The sequence below is a fragment of the Salvelinus sp. IW2-2015 genome, unplaced genomic scaffold (genome assembly GCF_002910315.2).
Source record: "Salvelinus sp. IW2-2015 unplaced genomic scaffold, ASM291031v2 Un_scaffold1868, whole genome shotgun sequence".
NCBI classification, from domain to species: domain Eukaryota; kingdom Metazoa; phylum Chordata; class Actinopteri; order Salmoniformes; family Salmonidae; genus Salvelinus; species Salvelinus sp. IW2-2015.
In genome coordinates, this window is record NW_019943232.1 from 187,231 (window position 1) to 198,290 (window position 11,060).

The 11,060-nt window shown below is 39.8% G+C and overlaps 1 protein-coding gene across 1 annotated transcript in view; it reads left to right on the plus strand.

Annotated features, from left to right (window-relative positions):
* LOC111971960 (tripartite motif-containing protein 16) overlaps nucleotides 1-10,808 on the plus strand; it is a 15,803-nt gene extending 4,995 nt beyond the window's left edge. Inside the window, exons 3-6 of the mRNA XM_070439719.1 lie at nucleotides 9,150-9,383; nucleotides 9,746-9,836; nucleotides 9,962-10,021; nucleotides 10,264-10,808. Coding sequence (XP_070295820.1) covers nucleotides 9,150-9,383; nucleotides 9,746-9,836; nucleotides 9,962-10,021; nucleotides 10,264-10,793 — 915 coding nt within the window. The 3' untranslated portion in view covers nucleotides 10,794-10,808. The remainder of the gene's footprint in view (nucleotides 1-9,149; nucleotides 9,384-9,745; nucleotides 9,837-9,961; nucleotides 10,022-10,263) is intronic.
* The last annotated feature ends 252 nt before the right edge of the window (nucleotides 10,809-11,060 follow it).

Below are 11,060 nucleotides of genomic sequence, written 5' to 3' on the forward strand. Positions count from 1 at the left end.
TAAAGCTTGTGTTCCTAGTGCCAGTGCAAATATCTAACTAAAAATGCTTGTGTTTCCTGGCTCAACAATGCAGTAATATCTAACTAAATGATTGTGTTCCTGGCTCCAAAACAGTGCAGTAATATCTAACTAAATGCTTGTGTTCCTGGCTCCAACAGTGCAGTAATATCTAACTAAAGACTTGTGTTCCTGGCTCCAACAGTGCAGTAATATCTAACTAAATGCTTGTGTTCCTGGCTCCAACAGTGCAGTAATATCTAACTAAATGTTGTGTTCCTGGCTCCAAACAGTGCAGTAATATCTAACATTGCTTGTGTTCCTGGCTCCAACAGTGCAGTAATATCTAACTAAATGCTTGTGTTCCTAGCTCCAACAGTGCAGTAATATCTAACTAAATGATTGTGTTCCTGGCTCCAACAGTGCAGTAATATCTAACATTGCTTGTGTCCTGGCTCCAGCAGTGCAGTAATATCTAAAACAATGCTTGTGTCCTAGCTCCACAGTGCAGTAATATCTAACTAAATGCTTGTGTTCCTGGCTCAAACAGTGCAGTAATATCTAACATGCTTGTTTCCTAGCTCCAACAGTGCAGTAATATCTAACTAAATGCTTGTGTTCCTGGCTCCAACAGTGCAGTAATATCTAACATTGCTTGTGTTCCTGGCTCCAGCAAGTGCAGTAATATCTAACTAAATGCCGTGTGTTCCTGGCTCCAACAGTGCAGTAATATCTAACTAAATGCTTGTGTTCCTGGCTCCAACAGTGCAGTAATATCTAACATTGCTTGTGTTTCCTGACTCCAACAGTGCAGTAAATCTAACTAAATGCTTGTGTTCCTGGCTCCAACAGTCAGTAATATCTAACAATGCTTGTGTTCCTGGCTCCAACAGTGCAGTAATATCTAACAATGCTTGTGTTCCTGGCTCCAAAACGTGCAGTAATAATCTAACAATGCTTGTGTTCCTGGCTCCAACAGCAGTAATATCTAACTAAATGCTTGTGTTCCTGGCTCCAACAGTGCAGTAATATCTAACTAAATGCTTGTGTTCCTGGCTCCAACAGTGCAGTAATATCTAACATTGCTTGTGTTCTGGCTCCAACAGTGCAGTAATATCTAAACAATGCTTGTTGTCCTGGCTCCAACGGTGCAGTAATATCTAACTAAATGCTTGTGTTCCTGGCTCCAACAGTGCAGTAATATCTAACATTGCTTGTGTTTCTGCTCCAACAGTGTAGTAATATCTAACAAGCTTGTGTTCCTGGCTCCAACAGTGCAGTAATATCTAACATTGCTTGTGTTCCTGGCTCCAACAGTGCAGTAATATCTAACATTGCTTGTGTTCCTGCTCCAACAGTGCAGTAATATCTAACAATGCTTGTGTTCCTGGCTCAACAGTGCAGTAATATCTAACATTGCTTGTGTTCCTGGCTCCAGCAGTGCAGTAATATCTAACATTGCTTGTGTTCCTGGCTCCAACAGTGCAGTAATATCTAACAATGCTTGTGTCCTGCTCAACAGGCAGTAATATCTAAATTGCTTGTGTTCCTGGCTCCAACAGTGCAGTAATATCTAACAATGCTTGTGTTCCTGGCCAACAGTGCAGTAATATCTAACTAAATGCTTGTGTTCCTGGCTCCAACAGTGCAGTAATATCTAACATTGCTTGGTTCCTGGCTCCAGCAGTGCAGTAATATCTAACTAAATGCTTGTGTTCCTGGCTCCAACAGTGCGTAATATCTAACTAAATGCTTGTGTTCCTGGCTCCAACAGACAGGAATATCTAACATTGCTTGTGTTCCTAGCTCCAGCAGTGCAGTAATATCTAACTAAATGCTTGTGTTCCTGGCTCCAACAGTGCAGTAATATCTAACATTGCTTGTGTTCCTGCTCCAGCAGTGCAGTAATATCTAACAATGCTTGTGTTCCTGGCTCCAGCAGTCATAAATCTAACTAAATGCTTGTGTTCCTGGCTCCAACAGTGCAGTAATATCTAACTAAATGCTTGTGTTCCTAGCTCCAACAGTGCAGTAATATCTAACTAAATGCTTGTGTTCCTGGCTCCAACAGTAATATCTAACATTGCTTTGTTCTGGCTCCAACAGTGCAGTATATCTAACTAATGCTTGTGTTCCTAGCTCCAGCAGTGCAGTAATATCTAACTAAATTTGTGTTGCTGGCTCCAGCAGTGCAGTAATATCTAACTAAATGCTTGTGTTCCTAGCTCCAACAGTATAATATCTAACAATTCAAGCAATAAACACAAATCTAAAGGTAAAGATTCGAATTAAGAAATATTTCAATTTTAGATGATGTGCGGAGTGGCATTGACTAAAATATAGTAGAATCACATACCAAACTTCTAATATAATTTCACACAGTCACTATCTCAACATTTGAATCCCTACTTCTATGGGTCCTATGTCACATTACTATACTATTGATCTACTGGACTAATAAGCTTGATAGCTCATTGAAGAGTGATTCTCCACAAGAGCAGCTGGGGATGAGTCAGCAGAAGGTCCAGCAGAGATTCCAGGAGAGAGAGAAGGAGCTGAAGGAGCTCCAACAGGCTGTGGAGTCTTTCAAGGTGAGTATTGTTGACCAGAGGAGACACACCATTTCCCTTCTCTCCTCCAATCAGGAGAGAGGAGAAGGGCCCTATCCAATCCCACTGACCCCACTGTTGGAACAGGCTGTCTGGACCCCTTTCAGAGAATAGACTGTTTAATGTAACTGCAGGATATGAACCCAGGTCTACCGTGGGAGAAACCAACATCTTGACCGTTACACCAAGAGGACATTCCCTATTGGTTGGCATGGTGCAGGAGCAGATAGGGTCAAAGTAGTGAAATGGGGTAGTGGGTTTTTAATGAGTGTAGGGTTAGTTGGCATGGTGCAGGAGCAGATAGGGTCAAAGTAGTGGAATGGGGCAGTGGGTTTTTAATGAGTGTAGGGTTAGTTGGAATGGTGTTACTTAGTATTATCATAATTTCCCCTTTTCCCATTTTGTATCACAAAGTCAAATAGATTTATATTATAGTCCAGTTGGGGGCGGTAATGCAACATATTGGATGCCAACCACCGTTAAACTCCAAAGAAGAAGAAACGTTATATTATGTCTATGTACAGTGTTGTAACGATGTCTCTCTCTCTCTCATTCCATCACTTTCGTGGTAGTTGGTTGTGTGGGTCTCTGGTTATGAATGGGGTGCTGACAGACAATCGTTGATGGATATTTATAGAGCTCTGATCAGGACAACAATTGATTACAGGTGTATAGTTTATGGAACAGCAGCAAAGACTTGTCTTCAGAAGCTGGACAGAATCCAGTATATAGCTTTACGGATATGTGTTGGTGCATTTAAATCAACATCTGTATGTGTTTTACTAGTGGAGGCAGGTGAGATGCCTTTGGATATACAACGTAATAAATTGTCATTAGCTTATTGGGTTGAAAGGCTGTGAGGTTGAGCATCCCACTGCTACTGTTCTAGATGACTGTTGGGAATATACTAGTAGACAAGGCAGTGGTTTTGGTTGGCCAGTTGTAGGTATCAATGTTATTATGGAGAAATGAGAGAATGGGTGTAGTAGTGAGATTCTGCTGGGTCCCAGCACATTCAGGTGTGGAAGGAAATTAAATTGTAGACCAGTTTGCTAAAAGAGACAAGTTATATAATATTACGATATGTCCCAGCTGTTTGCCGTAGTTTTGAAGTAAACTCGAAAAAGCTTTGCCTATTTTAGGTGATGTTTCACCCTGCCAGCTCCTATTAGTTGTATTAAAAAACAGGTCTTATTATAGGTCATGTTTCACCCTGCCTGCTCCTATTAGTTGTATTGAAAAAACAGGTCTTATTTTAGGTCATGTTTCACCCTGACAGCTCCTATTAGTTGTATTGAAAAAAACAGTTCTTATTTTAGGTCATGTTTCACACTGACAGCTCCTATTAGTTGTATTGAAAAAACAGGTCTTATTTTAGGTCATGTTTCACCCTGCCAGCTCCTATTAGTTGTATTGATAAAACAGGTCTATTATTAGGCCATGTTTCACCCTGCCAGCTCCTATTAGTTGTATGAAAAACAGGTCTTTATTTAGGCCATGTTTCACCCTGCAGCTCCTATTAGTTGTATTGATAAACAGTCTATTTTAGGTGATGTTTCACCCTGCCAGCTCCTATAGTTGTATTGATAAAACAGGTCTTATTTAGGTGATGTTTCACCCTGCAGCTCCTATTAGTTATATTGATAAAACAGGCCTTATTTTAGGTCATGTTCACCCTGCCAGTCCTATTAGTTGTATTGATAAAACAGGTCTTATTTTAGGTCATGTTTCACCCTGCCAGCTCCTATTAGTTGTATTGATAAACAGGTCTTATTATAGGTCATGTTTCACCCTGCCAGCTCCTATTAGTTGTATTGAACAAACAGGTCTTATTTTAGGTCTTGTTTCACCCTGCCAGCTCCTATAGTTGTATTGAAATAAAACAGGTCTTATTTAGTCATGTTTCACCCTGCCAGCTCCTATTAGTTGTATTGAGCAAACAGGTCTTATTTTCGCATGTTTCACCCTGCCAGCTCCTATTAGTTGTATTGAAAAACAGGTCTTATTTTAGGTATGTTTCACCCTGCAGCTCCATTAGTTGTATTGAAAAACAGGTCTTATTATAGGTCATGTTTCACCCTGCCAGCTCCTATTAGTTGTATGATAAAACAGGTCTTATTTTAGGTCATGTTTCACCCTGCCAGTCCTATTAGTTGTATTGATAAAACAGGTCTTATTTTAGTGATTTTCACCCTGCCAGCTCCTATTAGTTGTATTGAAAAACAGGTCTTATTTTAGGTACGTTTCACCCTGCCAGCTCCTATTAGTTGTATTGATAAAAACAGGTTTTTTTAGGTCATGTTTCACCCTGCCAGCTCTATTAGTTGTATTGATAAAACAGGCTTATTATAGGTCATGTTTCACCTGCCAGCTCCTATTAGTTGTATTGATAAAACAGGTCTTATTTTAGGTATGTTTCACCCTGCCAGCTCCTATTAGTTGTATTGATAAAACAGGTCTTATTATAGGTCATGTTTCACCCTGCCAGCTCCTATTAGTTGTATTGATAAAACAGGTCTTATTTTAGGTCATGTTTCACCCTGCCAGTCCTATTAGTTGTATTGATAAACAGGTCTATTATAGGTCATGTTTCACCCTGCCAGCTTATTAGTTGTATTGATAAAACAGGTCTTATTATAGGTCATGTTTCACCCTGCCAGCTCCTATTAGTTATATTTGATAAAACAGGTCTTATTATAGGTCATGTTTCACCCTGCCAGCTCCTATTAGTTGTATTGATAAAACAGGTCTTATTTTAGGTCATGTTTCACCCTGCCAGGTCCTATTAGTTGTATTGATAATACAGGTCTTATTATAGGTCATGTTTCACCCTGCCAGCTTTATTAGTTGTATTGATAAAACAGGTCTATTTATAGGTCATGTTTCACCCTGCCAGCTCCTATTAGTTATATTGATAAAACAGGTCTTATTTTAGCCATGTTTCACCCTGCCAGCTCCTATTAGTTGTATTGATAAAACAGGTCTTATTTTAGGTGATGTTTCACCCTGCAGCTCCTATTAGTTGTATTGATAAAACAGGTCTTATTATAGGTCATGTTCCACCCTGCCAGCCTCATTAGTTGTATTGATAAAACAGGTCTTATTTTAGGTGATGTTTCACCCTGCCAGCTCCTATTAGTTGTATTGATAAAACAGGTCTTATTATAGGTCATGTTTCACCCTGCCAGATCCTATTAGTTGATTGATAAAACAGGTCTTATTTTAGGTCATGTTCACCCTGCCAGCTCCTATTAGTTGTATTGATAAACAGGTCTTATTATAGGTCATGTTTCACCCTGCCAGGTCCTATTAGTTGTATGATAAAACAGGTCTTATTATAGGTCATGTTTCACCCTGCCAGTCCTATTAGTTGTATTGATAAAACAGGTCTTATTTTAGGTCATGTTTCACCCTGCCAGGTCCTATTAGTTGTATTGATAAACAGGTCTTATTATAGGTCATGTTTCACCCTGCCAGCTCCTATTAGTTGTATTGATAAAACAGGTCTATTATAGGTCATGTTTCCCCTGCCAGGTCCTATTATGTATTGATAAAACAGGTCTTATTTTAGGTATGTTTCACCCTGCCAGGTCCTATTAGTTGTATTGATAAACAGTCTTATTATAGTCATGTTTCACCCTGCCAGCTCCTATTAGTTGTATTGATAAAACAGGTCTTATTATAGGTCATGTTTCCACCTGCCAGGTCCTATTAGTTTTATTGATAAAACAGGTCTTATTATAGGTCATGTTTCACCCGCCAGTCCTATTAGTTGTATTGAAAAACAGGTCTTATTTTAGGTCATGTTTCACCCTGCCAGCTCCTATTAGTTGTATTGATAAAACAGGTCTTATTATAGGTCATGTTTCACCCTGCCAGCTCCTATTTAGTTGTATTGAACACTGTGGCTCCAACTCACCTTCTGAAAGTTCTATTCCCAGTCCATTGTTCTGCGTCACAATGTCAGCTTCACTATTGTTATCAATGAGACCAGCCTGCGTTAACCTTGTAGGTTTACCTCAGATAACTTATTATTACTAGGTTACAGCTACTTGGTGAGGAAGCTCACTGTCACCTGGTTACACGTTGTAGTGACCTACAGTGTTAGTGAGTAGAAGAGATGGTTGGTGCAAAGCCATCAAATGTTAAACATGTTTAACCATATTTTTTTTCAAAGAAAAAGGTTTAAAACCTAAACAAAACGTATGTCCCTGTCCTCTTTTTCAAGATGTGGCCGATTTAAACAGACAGAAAAATAAACAAATTTTAATGAAGAAAAAAATTTTTTTTTATATATGTTGTTTCTATGTGGCTGCTAGGTAATTTGATAGTCGTTGAAATCTGTTGGTTCGTAGGCATCAAATAGAGAGAACGCTGCGCAGGTTCACTGAGTTGTAAACCAAATGGAWAGGTGGAGCTCATTGATTTGTAGCTCTGACGCAGTTGCTACCTCAGATTAGGAGTCTATCAAGTGTCGTGAGTGAGGTATGTAGTACCCACAGAACACCACAGGGAGGAGCAAGAGAGCTATAAACACATACAGTTGTTCTCTTTAAATACCCTGAACCTAACAATCAATCAAATGTATTTATGAAGCCCTTTTTACATCAGCAGATGTCACAAAGTGCTGTACAGAAACTCTACGTATAACCTAGTTTATCCTGAACCCTATTTCTAGGGTAGGGTAGCCTAGAACTATTTTAGTAATAATATTATGTTAGTAAATACCATTTTAGTACTAAATAACATTTGTTATTATTAATATAAAACCTATGTAAGCATTTGCTTTTTATTAGTTATTTTATTTTATTTATTATTTTATTTATTTTTTATTTTATTTATTATTGCAAGGCAGAACACTTGATAAACAAGACTCATTTGTTTTATTTTTTAAATGTGGTTTGAACTAGGTGACCTAGTAACCTCTATGTGAAAGTCCAGCAATTGGCATGGGACAGGTGATGCAGGTTTGAGACTGATCTCTGGAATTAAATACACTATATTTCTCATCTGCCTCACCAATGTCTTTACGTGAATTAATAACGTTTAATTGGTCAATATTTCTAATAGATGGCAGCATAAGACCACAAAGCATCAGTTATAGACTACAAGCAGCAATATGATTGACATAMAATAGCATGCAACCAAAGACTATATGTCCCATGATTTTCTAAAATCATCACTCATTACTTTACAGTTAGCTATATATCTGGTATTAGTCCTGTGTTGCTTTTGGGAGAACAAAACACTATTCACTACTGGGTAGTTCAGAAAGGTTAACCCCAGACCTCGCTGCCATAAAGTACAATTGGTTCAATGACACATTCAATTAGTTTTAGCCAAATTTTTATAGGTATTTCAATTTGAATTAGCTTTTTAATGGCGTAGAATGCCCTGCGTGCTTTCTCTCTTTCATTCTCAGTTCATTCACTGCCTCATTAAGGTGTCCAGTTGAGCTTATGTTTAAACCTAAGTAGTGTGTACAGGACTCTATATATTTTGTACCAATTGAGAACTTTGGTCTAATTCCCTGAGATCTGGATCTTCTCTGGAAAATCATTATTTAGTCTTTTTGGGGTTTACTGCCAGGGCCCAGGTCTGGCAGTACTGCTCTAGCAGGTCCAGGCTCTGCTGTAGGCCATGTGCTGTGGGTGACAGCGGGCATAGGTCATCTGCGAAGAGTAGGCATTTAACTTCTGAATTGTGTAGAGTAACACCAGGGGCTGAGTATTTTTCTAGAATAGTGGCCAATTCGTTGATGTAAATATTGAAGAGTGCAGGGCTCAGATTGCAACCCTGGCGAAGACCCCGCCCCTGGTTAAAGAATTCTGTTATTTTCTTGCCAATTTTAATGCTGCACATAGTGCCACGTATTGATTTAATTAAGTCATATGTTTTATCCCCTACATCAGTTTCAATAACTTTGTAGAACAGTCCTGTATGCCAAATAGAATCAAATGCTTTTTGGAAGTCGATAAAGCAAGTGTATATTTTGGTATTATTTTGGTGGACATGTTTATCTGTCAGGGTGTGTAGGGTGTAAATATGATCAGTTGTGTGATGTTTTGGTATAAATCCAATTTGGCATTTACTCAAGACATTGTGCTTATTAAGGAAGTTTAGAACTCTTACATTTATGATAGTACAGAAAACCTTCCCCAGGTTACTGTTCACGCAAATGCCTCTGTAATTGTTAGGGTCAAATTTGTCTTCGTTCTTAAAGATTGTGGTTATGAGTCCTTGATTCCAGATGTCAGGGAAATAACCTACACTCAGGATCAAATTAAACAGTTTTAATATAGCCAATTGAAATTTTGCACTAGTAAGTTTGAGCATCTCATTTAGGATGCCATCAAGTCCGCATGCTTATTTAAATTTGAGAGCCTAAAGTTTCTTATATTTTGATTTTGATTGTCCTTTATTTTGATTGTCCTTTATTGTCATCCTGTCTCTCTCTCTGTCTCTCTCTCTCTCTCTCTCTCTGTCTCTGTCTCTCTCTCTCTCTGTCTCTCTCTGTCTCTCTCTCTCTCTCTTTCTCAACAGCGCTCTGCACAGTCAGCAGTGGAGGACAGTGATCAGATCTTTACTGAGCTGATCCGCTCCATTGAGAAAATGAGCTCTGAGGTGAAGGAGCTGATCAGAGCCCAAGAGAAGTCTCAAGTGAGTCAAGCTGAAGAACTCCTGGAGCAACTGAAGCAGGAGATAGCTGAGCTGAGGAAGAGAAGCACTGAGCTGGAGCAGCTCTCACACACAGAGGATCACATCCATTTCCTCCAGGTAACTAAACTGTCTTGTTACATGTGATATGAAATTACGTGAAACTATTCATCTACATCATTATGTTGTCCTGTCTCTCTCTCTGTCCCTGTCTCTCTCTCTGTCTGTCCCTCTCTCTCTGTCTGTCCCTCTCTCTCTGTACTTCCTTCTCTCTCTGTCCGTCCCTCTCTCTCTGTCCCGTTCCCTCTCTCTCTCTTGTTCGTCTCCTCTCTCTCTCTCTCTTGTCCGTCCTCTCTCTCTCCTCTCTCTCTCCTCTCTCTCTGTCTCTCTCTGTCCTCTCTCTCTCTCTCTCTCCAGAGTTTACAGTCTCTCTCCAGTATCAGTGTATCTTCACTTACCGAGCATCGTTGTGTCCTCTTCAGTACTTTGGAGATGTGAGTAAGACTGTGTCTGAACTGAGAGAGAAACTAGAAGACTTCCTTAAAGGAGAATGGACCAAGATCTCCACTACAGGTTGTTTGAAAACAATAAGAACATCAACTTTAGACCATTGAAAGTTCCCTACTAGTCATATACATGTGGAATGTGGTCTGATGATAACAGTCCCTCTCTCTGTCAATGTGTTTGTGTGTCTGTAGTGAATATAGTGGATGTTGTACTGCCTCCAGAGCCCAAGACCAGAGAACAGTTGTTACAATGTGAGTCTCTTTATTGTGAAGTAACTAACAGTCTCTTTTTACTGACACTCCTAACAATCCCTCTAGAAATATATAGCAATAGTAGATCTAATCAAAGACTGGGTATCTATCTGACTCCTCATATTTTCTCTGATTTGATCTCTGCTTTGCTCAAATCAAAGACAGGGTAGATACAGTATCTGACTTAACTTATTGTTCTGACTCCCCTCATTGGTCTCTGCTCTGCTCTGCTCTTCTCCCAGATTCCTGTCAGCTCACACTGGACCCAAACACAGCACACACATACCTCTCTCTGTCTAAAGGGAACAGAAAGGTGACCTATACAGACCAAGTCCAACCATATCCTGACCATCCAGACAGATTCACCAACTACTGTCAGGTTCTGTGTAGAGAGGGTCTGTCTGGACGCTGCTACTGGGAGGTGGAGTGGACTGGGGAGTGGGTTTATACAGCAGTCTCATATAAAGACATCAGCAGAACAGAGACAGATAGTGGATTTGGATACAATAACAAGTCCTGGAGTCTAAAGCGCTCTAGAGATGGTTATTGTTTCAGACACAATAATGTTGAGACTAAAGTATCAGGCCCTCTGTCCTCCAGAGTAGGAGTGTACCTGGATCACAAGGCAGGTACTCTGTCCTTCTACACTGTCTCTGACACAATGACCCTCCTCCACAGAGTTCAGACCACATTCACTCAGCCCCTCTATCCTGGGTTTAGGCTCTATTTTCCACTTTTCTATGGTACTGCTGAGCTGATAACTGTAAACTGATTTGTTATTAATTAAAATGCAGTAGTTGGGTTGTTTCAGAGGACGCCTCTCCAGAGTCCTGACAGGATACTGTCTCTGTCCCTCTCTCTCTCTCTCTCTCTCTCTCTGTCACTCTCTCTCTCTGTCACTCTCTCTCTCTGTCACTCTCTCTCTCTGTCACTCTCTCTCTCTGTCACTCTCTCTCTCAGCATAGGGTCATTATAGATACTAGTCATGCTGGTGTAGTCTATAGCTGAGCTGGTTAAACTGTAGTAGGGTCCACATAGA